The sequence below is a fragment of the Taeniopygia guttata genome, chromosome 22 (genome assembly GCF_048771995.1).
Source record: "Taeniopygia guttata chromosome 22, bTaeGut7.mat, whole genome shotgun sequence".
In the NCBI taxonomy this organism is placed as follows: domain Eukaryota; kingdom Metazoa; phylum Chordata; class Aves; order Passeriformes; family Estrildidae; genus Taeniopygia; species Taeniopygia guttata.
In genome coordinates this window covers 3,445,775-3,459,861 of record NC_133047.1, presented here as the reverse complement: position 1 = coordinate 3,459,861, position 14,087 = coordinate 3,445,775, and the positions used below count along the sequence as shown (strand labels likewise).

Genomic DNA, 14,087 nt, shown 5'->3' with positions numbered 1-14,087 from the left:
AAATCATTTCAGGGAAAATCCAAGCTGGGAATTCAGCTGGTGGCTGCTATGTCAGACACAAGGAATACTGAGATTATCCAAATCCTGTGGGTTTTGGTGCTCTTCCAGCTCTGTCTGATTGTTTGAGTCACCTCGTTATTGACTTCTCTAAAGGGGGTTGGAAAACACACAGCAAACCCAAACAACTCAAACACACAGAACAATCCCAAAGAGCTGAACTCCAACCTCAGCTCAGGAAAATGTTTTTCTCCTCTTAAATTTCTTTTCAATTTCTCTTAAAAGACAGAAAGCCACATAATGTCTCTGACTTTCAAATCTGCATAAATAACCTGAATAATTGATGAATTTTGCACTTTATAACCATTCTGCACTGAATATGAATTATTCTTTAAAATACAAGAATAAAGTTGAGAAAAATAATGGATACATTAAGAGCATTTTTGAAGGATGAGAAACAGAATTGGCATAGAAATGTGGAATGCTTTGGCTTGGAAGGACCTCAAATCCCACCCAGTGCCACCCCTGCCATGGCAGGGACACCTCCCACTGTCCCAGGTGGCTCCAACCTGGCCAGGGACACTTCCAGGGATGCAGGTGCAGCCACAGCTGCTCTGGGAATTCCATCCCAGCCCCTCCCCACCCTCACAGGCAGGAATTCCTTCCCAAAATCTCATGAAATCCTACTCTCCATAACTTTGAAGCCATTCCCTGGGTCCTGTCCCTCCATCCCTTGTCTCCAGTCCCTCTCCAGCTCTCCTGGAGCCCCTTCAGGCCCTGGAATGTGCTGGAAGCTCTCCCTGGATCCTTCCCTTCTCCAGGGGAACATTCCCAGCTCTCCCAGCCTGGCTCAGCTGCTCCCACATAATCCCACTAGGTTGATTCTGGTTCTAACTGGTCTAAGATAAATTCCCAGATTGGTTTAGTTGCAACAATTCCTGTTTTAGGAGGACCCCAGCCTTTCACTGCTGCCAAGCTGGAGTGAGGCACAAATGCTGACTCTGCTTTATTCTGTCTGTGCAAGCCTCTAATTCCTTGAACTCTGTATTTTTTGTGTGTCCAGCACAGCCCAGACTGCTCCAAATTCCCCACCTGCATCCCCAAAAACTGTGACCAAGGGCTGGAATTCCCTGCAGGCTGCCGGTGTGTGTTTCAGAGACAGGCTGGAATGAGGTGCTTTGTCATCCCTTTCAGCCAAACACAAACCAAATCTGTTTTATGGGGTAAACTTTCAAAAATAAACCCCCACATGATCAGAGCAATGTGTTCATTTAATATAAACACTGAATGAATTCACTGTAAATGGTAAAACAAAATTAGTCCATCTCAACACCACCAAATATCAGGATATTCTCAGAACGAAGTGGGAACCCTTGAAGAAGATGTTTTGAGTTATAAAGTTGCTCTGCCAGCAGAGAAATGTTTCCATGAAATGCTTGAAGTTTTAATGAAATTGCACATTGTGACAGAAAACTGTTCCCCAGAACATGTGTGCTCATTCCCACTCTGCAGCGATGGCTTTGAGGAGCCAGGATTGGGATATGTAGAATGATTTTATTTCAAGTATGTGCTGTAAAGCACAGCCTGCCACCTTCAGATCCGCAGCTCCTGATAAAAGCAAGGTCCTGTCAGTAATTAAGCGAAGGGAAAAGGTTCCTGGAGCTGCCTGGGGTCTGTGTGCTGTGGTTGGAAATGGGGATGTGCATTCTGTGCCATCTGTCAGAGGTGGGGCAGTTCTCTCCTGTTCATTGGGCAGTTTTTCTTTATCTCTTCTACAACCAATCCTCCCTCCAGGAGATCTCTGCTGTTATTAGGCCATTAATTATCAATTATCTTCTGTCCATGGGCCACTGAGTGTCCCTGCATGGCTGAGAAAATTCCATCATCCCATGGGGAGATGCTCAGCCCAGGGGGAGGAGCCAAACATTCCTACCTGGATACAATCTGAGATTTTGGGATACCACAGCAGCTTTTTTCCCCCTGCATTCCCAGAGGAGCAGCTTTCTTCCCCCTGCATTCCCAGAGGAGCCCAGGCCCATCTCCCCCAGCCCTGGAGCTCCAGAGGAAAACTCCCCCCTTGTGCAGGATCCTGCTCCAGCAGAAGCACAGCTGGCACTGCAGGAGGGCTGAGCCACCCTGGGATGGGGCTGCTGCCACCTCCCTGACCCACAGCGTGCCAGGACCTGCTCTGACTCTGGCAGTGGTTTTTCTTTTTGTGCTATTGCATTTGTATTTTTAGTTATTCTAATAAAGAACTGTTACTCTGGGACAAAACCCCAGAGCAGCATCCCAGCCCTGCAGTCACACACACTCTGCCAGAGGAGAGGCTCCCTGCCCGAGGGATGTTCCCAGCCCAGGCAATTCTGGACAATGCCAGAGAACTCCAGAATGCCAGGAAATTCCAGGACAATGCCAGAGAATTCCAGAATTCCAGGCAGTTCCAGGACAATATCACACATTTCTGCTGCTGCCGTGAATCCCTGATCCTCCTGCTGATGGGCACGAAAGGACCCAACTCCAGCTCCGAGGAGCTTTCAAACGTGAGGAACATCCTGCAGGAAAGGGCTGTCTGTCCCCGGATCATTAACAGCTGTGAATATTTAACCCAGGGAAAAGGAATGAATTCTAAACAAGAAGCCACAAACGCTGAGAATCCTTCAATTTAAGCGTTCACCCATTTTTTTTTTTTTAACCACAGACCATTTTCCCCTCTCTCCCCCAGCCCCTGGCAGGGAGTTTATTGTTGGAGGATGTCATCGGGGCTGTTTCAGATCTGTCAGAAATAATCTTCTCATCTGCCAACTTCTCCCGGGGAGGAGATGAGCTCATGTTCCGAGTGACAAGATGTGCTGAAGAGCCTGGGCTGCTCGGAGCCTGCGAGAAGCTGAAGTTCCCCCATTGTGTGAATCCTGTCAGAGTTGGCCCTGCAATTTTCCTAATGACAGCTGCTGTCAGCCGAGGAGGGGAAATTGTTCTGTTCAGCTGGGAAGGCTGACAGGAGCTGCAGCCTGGGCGCTGGAGGGAAGAAAAAGGCGCCAGGTATCTCAGGGAAGGTGTAGCAAATTCGCCAAGCACACAAGAAAGACTCAACTCGCATTTTCAGCCTCCTTCCAAAATCCTGGGGAGTTATTTACTCTAGCAAGAAAAGAGTGACATAAAATTAAATAAACCAGCTCGGGAATACTGTTTGAGACACCCAGCCAAGTTCACAAAGGTGTTTTGGGTCGATAATTGCACATTTTGATGCCATTTCCAAGGGCACGATGCAATCGAGATTGTCCAGCTCCCACATGCTTTCAGCAGATCTGAAATTATCTGAGATAGTTTTTAAAGTCATTTAAAAAGCTTCATTAGGTGCCTGTGTGCATTTTTTGAGCCTGTTTCCACTCTTTCCTATGGTGAAGGGGACTTGTCACAGAAATTATGCAACTTCTTCCGCCCTAGAGCTTGAGACCTTTGCAAAGCTATCCACCTTTGCAAATACATTTTTGTGGAGATCCATCAAGTTTGGAGATGGACAGAGGGACAGAAATTCCAATTGATTCCAATTTCACCACGTTCCCATTTCCAGATCTTCCAGCTGCTTTTCCACCAACCTGAGCAGGTACAAAGTGTGGGAAGCAGGAACAGAAAGGGGAGACCTTCCACCATCTGTAGTTGTATTTCCAGTTTCCTCCTGGACCTGGTGGAACAGTTCTCAACAACCACCCTGTGGGGTTTGCCATGTGTTGTTAAAATATTACAAAAAATACACACCTAAATTACACAGGGGGGCACGTGGCTCTTTGAAAATGGGTTTATTTCAACTGAAATACATTAAATCAGGTTGGAATAAGAGAAACTATTATCATTAATCTCCTGCAGCTTGAATAAAGGATTGCTTAAATCCATTCCAACCTGCACCATGTATTATCAATTACGAGTCAAGTTGAGCAGCTACAGACTCAAGGTGGGTTTGTGTTCCCTGTCCCTCACTGCCACACTTTAGAACTTTCACTGTAGACTCAGAGTGATGCAGATTGAGCCCTGGACGAGTTGTTTTATCCAGACTATGAAAGTAAAAATTTTTCATGAGTCCCCCAACATTGTCTGCAGAGTTTTTGAGCTGCCCAGGTCAAAGGAGCCCTCACTGGGTGAGGGAAAAAACCAAACGCAGAGTAAAAAATAGAATGACAATTCAAAATTAATCATCTCCTAAGGAAGAGATTAAATGTGTTACAAGCAGGAAATTCTTTTCCCAAATGGGGAAGGAGACTTAAGTGCAGTAGCCCGAGGTTCCAGACTTGTATTTGTTATGCAAAACTGAGTAAAACTAACTAAAAACAGACCTCAAAATCCACATGATCACAAAGTCTGGAGTGGTTTTTATCTCCTAAACAGTTTTCCAGCTGTTGCACTTGTAATTAACACCATAACAGCTTTTTGCCTTTCTAATTTCTACTTCTAGGGGAAGAAATGATAAATCAAGAAATGAGAAAGGGAAGCTTTGCTGGACAATTAAGAACAACCAAACCAAACAAAACCCCTGCAAATTATTTCCAGCTTAAAGTCTTGTCAGTGTCTCAGTGGCTTTAAATCCTATTCAGGTGATTAGTCAGTTCCACTGTCAGAAAGATTAAGAGATTGATCTTTGAGGAGGATTAGAAGAAGATTTTAGTAATTTTTCTGAGCATGGTGCATAGTCTAAGTGGGAAGTTTCCCCTGCTGGACCTGGCTGTTGTGTCATTAGGAACAATTCCATTCCTTCTCTCCTTTCACAGCCTCCTCCCATGGATGATCAGGTGACAGAGCCATGCACAGAGCACTCAGAAACCATCTGAGATAAACACAGCCCCGTGGATGTGGTGGTGTTGGGGAAAACAAGGAGGAGCAGCTGATCTTGTGGGAACAGCCAGTTCTCCATGAGCCACCCGTGAGCCACAAGCCACAATTTAGGGAGAGGACAAAACCAGGGTGATGTTTGTCCTTAGTCCATACAGATCCTGATTAGGTGGGGCTGCTGCATCCTGGGGGATGGTCCCACCAGCAGGTGCATCCGAAATAAAGCCAGGCTGCCAGGAGCTGCAAGAAAGCATCAGTCCTAGGAATTATTTACCATTTCTACTAATTCTTTCACATCATTTTGCCCAGAGCAGCTGTGGCTGCTCCAAATCTGAATCTAAATCTGGATCTAAATCTAGATCTGAATCTGGATCTACATCTGGATCTGAAGCTGGATCTAAATCTGCCCCTGGATCCCTGCAAGTGTCCAAGACCAGGCTGGACAGGCTTTGGAGCACCCTGGGATAGTGGAAGGTGTCCCTGCCCGTGGCAGGGGTGGAATTGGGTGACCCTTAAGGTCCTTCCAACCTAAACCATTCAGGATTCTGTGACTATACTCACAAAAAGCAATTCAGGTTGGGAAAAACCCAATAAAAACCCTCTGTACCTGTCAGGGCTTCAGTGAAACTGCTGGGAGCTGAAAATGTCCCCAGGAGGAACCTGGAGGAGGTACTAGGGGTGCCAGTTTGGCAAAGCCCTCCTTATCTCCCAGTCCCCCTTATCTGGTGCCTCGTCTCTTGATTATAATTCCTCACTCCCTTTCCTTTATGGCTTTTGAACACTGTAACAAAACCTTTAAGGTTTCATTCCCCATAATTTCAGTATTTCTTACTAAATAACTTCATTTCAATGCAATTTGAAGTGTTCTCAGCACCACATTATTTGTATTTCCACCCAATCAGAAGTACAAAGCTAACAGCTTTATTTTCCTGCGACACCCACTGCCTGCTACAGGGTAATTCCGAGAACTGAAAGCTCCAAATGGATGAAACACCACTTTCTTAAGCACCTACTGTGCTTAAAATTTCTGGTTAGACCAAAAATCTCATTTATTTCCCACCCAGGGACCTCTACAGAGAGATGGGAAAGGCCATGGCCTGAAGGGAACTCTCTTCCCACCCTCACTGGTTAACAAAAACATCACAAAGGAATTGTTCCATTTGATTATTATAAAAGATCCTTTAACTTTGTTGTAGCATCTGCATGAAGCCTTTGACTTCTGGCTCAGAATTTCCCAGCTCTGCATTTTGTATTTTTTTTCTTAATTCTGCACTTTCAGAAGCTGAGAGGAATTCCCTGTTTGTTCTCCCTGAGTCTGTATTTTCTTTTCTTTCAATTCACTGAATAATGGTTGCATAAAGAGAAGAAAAGAGGGGGTGAGAAGGATCAGAATTGGGATTTTTGTGCTCCCTCCTTGCCCATTGCCTGAGCATCACATGGGGCAACAATTTAATTTAGAGCAAGACTGACAAACAACATTCAGACCACTGAGAATTGTCAACTCCAGGCAGAGGAGATCAACCAAGTGGGATTTTGGAAATCCCATGTTCAATATCTGCACCAGGATGCTTTGGCATCTTCTGGAAGTGTGGAGAACATTTAATTAAAGCTGATTCACCTCAGAGCTCCCAGATGTGGAAGGCAGTAGATTGAGGCAAAAATTGTTAATTAAAGGCCCCTTGTTCAGACAGCTTTCAACAACTTGTCCTTAGAAGAGGAAAACAAAAAGTCCCAAGAAGGCATTTTTATAATTAATTTCCTGGGCATCTCAAGGAGCAGCAGGTTCCAGGGCTCGCTGCAGCTTTGGTCCAGCTGGATCTAAATCTGCATCTAAATCTGGATCTGAATCTGGATTTGAATCTGGATCTGAATCTGGATTTGAATTTGGATCTAAATCTGAATCTAAATCTGGATCTGAATCTAAATCTGGATTAAAATCTGGATCTCAATAATAATCTGGATCTGGATCTAAATCTGGATCTACATCTGGATCTGAACCTGTATCTAAATCTGGATTAAAATCTGGAACCAAATCTGTATCTAAATCTGAATCTGGATCTGAATCTGGATCCAAACCCTTCACACAGTGATTTTTAGAGAGGAAGAAATCCTGTCCTGGACAGGCAGAACCTGTGCAAAGATAATTCTGCCTCTCCTGGGGGTGGAAATTCCTGACAGGAATTCTTCCAACTTCCTCTTTTAATACACAAAGAAACCAAGGCCTGATGGAGGTTGTTTGTGTGTTTTGTTTTGTGTTTTGGTATTATTTTTTTAAACACAATGTCCCCCCCAAGAGCTTCTACTTCTCCTTCAGACAGCTTAAAAGCACATCTCCAAAACGCATTTAGGACATGTCTGCACCCTGTAAAGCCTTGTTAGCATCCTCCTTTATTTGGGGAGAACAAAGCAAGCTTGATTTAAGCAGCAACTTCAACAAAGGGAGAAAAAGAAATGTTATTTCAGTCAGTAGGATAAAACCCTCCGCAAGGGCTTGACAGCTGAGAGGAAGCATGCAGCCTCAGAGAAAAGGAAATTATTAAAGGGGGAGGGTCAGAAGGCAAAACTACTGTGAGGAAACTGAGTGGAGCTTCAGTATGGGCCAAAAAATCATCCAGGCCTGGCTCAGGGCTCGGGGAGGGGATGGAATGAGCAGAAAGAATTAAATAAAGTGACCCAAGACTCGTTAGGCCAGTGCAAAGCTCTGCTCTGTGTTAAACATCACCCCCGAGGGCTGGGCAGGCACAGCCGGGCCAGCGTGGGACTGGTGGGGAAGGAAAGATGATCCCCATCCATGGGGGAGTGGGAAGGGATGGGAAAATGATCCCAATCCATGAGGGGATGGAAAAGTTATCCCAATCCATGAGGGAGTGGGAAGAGATGGGAAAATGGTCCACCTCCATGAGGGGATAGAAAAATTATCCCAATCCATGAGGGAGTGGGAAGAGATGGAAAACTATCCTTATCCATGAGGGAGTGGGAAGGGATGGAAAAATGATCCATCCCCATGAGGGGATGGAAAAATTATCCCAATCCATGAGGGAGTGGGAAGGGGTGGGAAAATGATCCCCATCCTTGAGGGGATGGAAAAAATGATTCAAATCCATAAGGGGATGGAAAAATGATCCCCATTCCTGAAGGAGTGTGAAGGGATGGAAAATGATCCCGATCCATGAGGGAGTGGGAAGGGATGGGAAAATGATCCACCTCCATGAAGGGATGGAAAAATTATCCCGATTCATGAGGGAGTGGATGGGAAAATGGTCCAAATCCATGGGGGAATGGGAAGGGATAGGGAAGCACACCCCAGCTGCCAGGGCTGAAAGAAGTCACCCCAACTGCCCAGGGCTGAGGGAAGCACACCCCAGCTGCCAGGGCTGAGGGATGGCTCATCCTGGTTCTTGTTCCTCAGCCCAGCTGGCACAGCTTTGCTCCAGGGATCAGCTCCTCCAGAGCAGTTTCTTGTTTCCAAATTGAACCTGCATGCCTGCAAAGCACAGAGCCTTTGGGACAGCACCACAGCCACAGTCAGAACTGAACCTCAGAAAAGGGAAAGGAAAAATGATGAAGATTAAACTTCCCAACTGCTGCTGAGCGTTTAACAGAAGTTTCTGACCACCGAAGCAATATGAAGAGATTTTTAATGGACAGACTGGGGTAAATTGAAGTGACAGGAGTGGGAATGAACTGTTGTTCAATAGGAAGTGACAGTGAGAACACCCAAGGGTTGCTGCTTTACTCACTTACTGTGATTAACAATGTTGTCCATTGAAACTTAATTAACATTTTTAAATTGTGCTTTGACATTTTTAGCTCTTCCAATAAAAGCACTTGTGCAGCTGTGTGGTTAAAACAGAGCTTTAACTGTTTGAACCACTCACCCACTCCAGGCTGATTGTGTTTGGCTCCTGACAACAAAACCACCGAAATCCAGATGTGAGCAGCGTTCAAAGAACTGCTCCAGGCTCCTGGAGTGATTTGGTCCTGGGATCAGAGCCCTCCTTCTCAAACAGGATTAAATCCCTCACAAAATGTTCCATTAACTTTGGTAAAAGAGTTTTGCTCAAATGGGATCTTGGAGCAGAGGATTACAGTAAGCTTGACCCTGGTGAGTTGATAACACACTATCTTTGGGTGAAAAAAATAAGAAATTCAAGCTTCTGCAAGAAGTCTTTGTTCACTGCTCCCACTGAATTTCCAAAGTGAGCTTCCCCATTAAAGCAGGAGCACCAAAGGAGATGGAATGGGAAAGAATTATTTACTTTCCTTGTGAAAGGGCAGGGCCTGCAGGAGGAAATTCAGAATTATGAGTTACTTGACTTCTTCTTCTTCTTCTTCTTCTTCTTCTTCTTCTTCTTCTTCTTCTTCTTCTTCTTCTTAAATTTGACTTATGAGTTAGAGTAATGAGTTAAATAACTTATGAGTTAAATAACTCAGAACTATATTATTATTATTATTATTATTATTATTATTATTATTATTATTATTATTATTATTATTATTATACTTTGGGGTGCTGAATTCAGAGTTCCTTGAACATTCCCAGTTTCCCAGGACTTTACCCTCTTTTCCAGGTCACTCCTTGGCTTTTTCACAGGTTTGATCCAAGGACAATCAACATTTCTCTTTGAGTATTAAACAATAGGACAGAAGGACACTAGAAAAAAAGGAAATACAATTCTGATTCTGTTAAATCAGTAAAATAAAAGGTATAACTCCTATATAAAATACGTGGGAAAGTGGGGAAAGGAGGAAAATTTTTACTGAGTTCTGGTAGGAAATCCACATCCCCTTGAAGCCTCCCACATGCACCAGAGAACAGATCTCATCTTTCGAGTGGGAACACAATGGATTTAATAAAATTCACTCTGCTGGGCAAAGAAATGTAAATATCTGGAATTATATAAACACTGCAGCAGGGCAATGTGGACGTGGTCAGCCAAGCCAGGCTATAGTAAATAATTCTCCCGTGTTCCACGGAATATTTAACAGCTTCATTTAGAAAGCAGAGCTGCTCCACCTTTTCTGTGTGCACCAGGTGTCAGGACACAATCACATATCAATCCATTCAAATCAACCCCAAACCAGAGCCTCTTCTAGCAAAACACAATGCAATTAGAAGGAAATGGTCAGCTCAATATTGGCCCAGTAATGAGAACTGCCTCGATGAAATGACTATATTCATTTAATTAAAAAGCCCATTATGGACCCCGTTCCAAGTGCTGCTCACTGAACTCTTTCATATCAATCTCATTTGTGTTTGCAGCATGTTTGGGGCATTATGTTGATCTGTGCAAGCAGATTCTGGAGAACAAAGTCTTGGGGGAAAAGCACTTGGCCCCTCATGAAAGGGTTTTACGAGAGACAAATGTATATCTAGATGAATATGAGCACTAATGGTTATTTTCTCAACTACCTGCAGCTCAGGTTCAGGAGTAGGAGGGATGTAGTAATTCCCAACCCGGAGTACAGCTCAACTCCACGTGCAGCAGTTGCTGAATCACCAGAGATTTTCACTCAGGTGGATTTTGAAGCACAAACCCTGCAGCAGCCCCTGCCTGGCAGTAAATCCACAGGGATATTGTAAATGCAGGGGAACTCAATGGGAAGAAATGACCATGTCTGACTCAATTCAGAAGGCTGAATGATTTCTTTATTATGACTATGCTAAAATACATTAATATACTATATAAAAAGGAAGATACTAAAACTACATACTACTTTCTCTGACTCTAACTCAACTCGTGACCCTCTCTGAGTCCAGCTCCAGGTGGGTTGGAATGGGTTGGATTGGGTTGGGTTGGGTTGGGTTGGTTTGGGTTGGATTGGCCACCAGGCTCAAACAATCCTCACCAGAATCCAACCCAGCACTCACCCCAGGTAAACAATTCTCCAAACACATTCCACATGGGAAAATCAAGGAGCAGAAATAAAAATTGTTTTCTCTTTCATTTATCTCTATGAAAAATCCTGAGAGGGAGAGAAATGTGCTTGCCACTCAGGGAAGCTGCTTTGTCACCCTCACACACACAGAAATCAGGGGAAACGCAGCAGGGCAGAATTAAGGATGGGCACAACAGAAAAGGATATTTTCCAGCAGTTGCATGCACAGATTTCAGCCCTCACTGAACAAACAGGAGTTGAAGCTGAGAGATGCTGAAGAATATCAACCACTGCTGTGTGGAAAGTTGAGGGAAAGCACTGCAGTTTTTTTAGAGCAAGTGAAAAGGCTTGTAATCAGCCAGATGCACAACTTCTGCTTTGACAAGGCACTGCAGGGATAAGCAGTTGGATTTTTATCCCCTTTACCTCAGGGGCTTAAATATCACAGGGCAAAAGCACCTTCAATATGCAGAATCACTGTTTGGACAGAAAAATTCCAAAAAGGTAACCCCAGCCCAGGCAGAGCTGCAAAATATTTGCGTGTTCAGCTCAACCCCACCCCTGAGCTGACCCGGCTGTGAGAAATTTGCTGCAACCTGGGAGATTATTTGGAATCTGGAAGATTATAACATAAATCTTTGCTTATCACAGGCAGAGCCCTGTGTGTTGGGTGGTATCTATCCAATATCATTCCCCACCAGGCCCCTGGTACCATCAGTTCAGCAGGAGTGGCAAAGTGGGAAGAAAATCTGATATGCACATCTGATTTCTGCAACTTTTCAGGGTTTTTGGGGGCAAATGTTGCCTGTACAACCTAGATATACTAGGAATCTGCATTTGGATAATATCTCAACAGAACACAGAATTGGGATGGCCTACAGGTTAAAGGGGGCTCAGTTCAGGGCTGAGGGGTTCAATTCAATGCTAGGGTTGAAATAATTCAATTCCAGGGCTGAAATACTCAATTCCAGGGCTGAATGTCTCAATTTTAGGCTTGAAATCCTCAATCCCAGGCTGAGGGGCTCAATTCCAGGTTGAAAGGCTCAATCCCAGGGCTGAAATATTAAATTCCAGAGCTGAGGGGTTCAATTCCAGGGCTGAAATTCTCAATTCTGGGGCTGAAATCCTTTATTCCAGGGCTGAGTGTCTCAATTCCAGAGCTGAAGGGTTCAATTCCAGGGCTGAAATCCTCATTTCCAGGGCTGAAATCCTCCTTTCCAGGGCTGAGTGTCTCAATTGCAGGGCTGAGGGAGCTCAGTCCCAGGGCTGAACTCTGCTGTAAACATTTAGCCGAGGTGCAGCCGTGCCAACCCTTGAATTATTTATGTGATTGCCAATGTCAGGACCCAGCATTTCCAAGAGAGGCCTCGTGCCCCGGCCTTTGGCAGCTGCTGCTAATGAGGGCGAGGGATGGCAGCGACCTTCATCCCTGCTCCAGCTCCAGTGAGCAGCTGGGGCTGGAAACCACAGGCTGCCCGTGCTTCCAGCCTCTGGAATTCAGAGTTCTGTCCGTGCTTCCAGTCTCTGGAATTCAGAGTTCTGTCTGTGTTTGCAGTCTCTGGAATTCAGAGTTCTGTCAGTGCTTCCAGCCTCTGGAATTCAGAGTTCTGTCCGTGCTTCCAGCCTGAAATTCAGAGTTCTGTCCGTGCTTCCAGCCTCTGGAATTCAGAGTTCTGTCCGTGCTTCCAGCCTCCTGGAATTCAGAGTTCTGTCTGTGTTTGCAGTCTCTGGAATTCAGAGTTCTGTCAGTGCTTCCAGCCTCTGGAATTCACAGAATTCTGTCTGTGTTTGCACCTTCTGGAATTCCCAGAGCTCTGTCCATATTTCCAGCCTCCTGGAATTCATAGAGTTCTGCATTAACACCTCCTGGAATTCCCAGAGCTCTGTCTGTGTTTCCACCTCCTGGAATTCCCAGAGCTCTGTCCATATTTCCAGTGTCCTGGAATTCCCAGAGCTCTGTCCATGTCTGCAGCCTCCTGGAATTCACAGAGTTCTGTGTTTTCACCTCCTGGAATTCAGAGAGCTCTGTTCGTGTTTGCAGTGTTATAGATACATGTTATAATATTGGCTTTTCACAAATATCAAAATCGATTTTGCATGTGTGGTGTTAAAGTGACTTTGTTGTAAAGATGCTCCAGCAGTTGTTGGGATCTACACAAACCCTCTCGTTCCTCTCAGCACAGCCTGGACTTGAAAGCTTTCTGAAAGCAGCAGACACGGAGAATTATTTACCTCAGAGGGATGGCAGACAGCTCTGCACAGCCCTGTTTGCCCACAAACTGCAATCCCTCAGCACACAGGATGCAAAAACAAACAGCAAACACAGCACTGACCGTGAAGATTTGCTTTGAGCTGCTCCAGCACCAGGCAGTGCTCGATCCTGAGCAGCACACACCCAAATTTTGCATGTCTGAACATCAAAAACCCACTGGGGATGGCAGGCAAATGCTGTCAAACGAGCCCAAAATCTCAATTTGGTGCTGAGTGACTTGGTTCTGACTTGCTGTTTTGCAGGAGGTTCAAAGCCTGGGATTCAAAAACCCCATCAGGAGTTTCAACACAATGCTTATCAGTCAAAGGGAAAGTGTGTCAATAGTTTTGACAGAAAAGTGATTATCTGCATTATATAAACCATGGAATTTCATGACTATTCCTCAGCATGCCATTAAAATACATTGACATTTCCATTTAAGTCATCCTGGATATTGCTGTGACTCTCCTTTACTGCTACTCATCCTAAAAGGGGGTGTGGAGCAAGGAAAGGCTCTGAGCTGCTGGAGGAGGACTGGGTTCAATTCATGGGCAATTCCTTCCATCCACAGCTCCTGGAAAATTCAGGGAAAATCTGCTTCTGCAATAATGGGATGTGCCTTTGTCCCTCTGGAGAGAGGGGGTGTGGGGGGAACAGGGAATAAGGAAATCCTGGAATGGTTTGGGTTGGGAGGGACCTCAAATCCCACCCAGTGCCACCCCTGCCATGGCAGGGACACCTCCCACTGTCCCAGGCTGCTCCAGCCTGGCCTTGGGCACTGCCAGGGATCCAGGGGCAGCCAGAGCTGCTCTGGGAATTCCATCCCAGCCCCTCCCCACCCTCTCAAGGAGGGATTTCTCCCCAAAATCCCAGCTCCTCTGCCCCCTGGCAGCTCAAAGCCTCCCCCGTGTGTGACAGGGGTGCCTGGTGGCTGAGCATCAGCTCCTGGGGTGGGAGAGTCTGCAGAGTCCCTCTGAAATCACAGAACCAGGGAATGTTTGGCTGGGGAGGGACTTTAAACCCATCCAGTGCCACCCTGCCAGGCTGCTGGAAAAAGCCTGGAACTGGCTGCTCTTGAAGATCCCTTCCCAGCCAAACCATTCCCATGATTTTGTGATTCCCAAACTTCCCTCCTGCC

At 45.4% G+C, this 14,087-nt stretch overlaps 1 protein-coding gene across 3 annotated transcripts in view; it reads right to left on the bottom strand.

Moving 5' to 3' along the window:
* Window positions 1-14,087, bottom strand: part of LRRTM4 (leucine rich repeat transmembrane neuronal 4) — a 146,051-nt gene that overhangs the window by 74,676 nt on the left and 57,288 nt on the right. The window contains exon 3 of one of the 3 annotated variants that reach the window (XM_072917742.1): window positions 7,185-12,899. The exons of the other annotated variants lie outside the window; for them this stretch is intronic. Within the exon in view, the coding sequence (XP_072773843.1) occupies window positions 12,873-12,899 (27 nt within the window). The 3' untranslated portion in view covers window positions 7,185-12,872. Of the gene's footprint in view, window positions 1-7,184; window positions 12,900-14,087 lie in introns of those variants that run through there. 3 annotated transcript variants of the gene reach the window in all.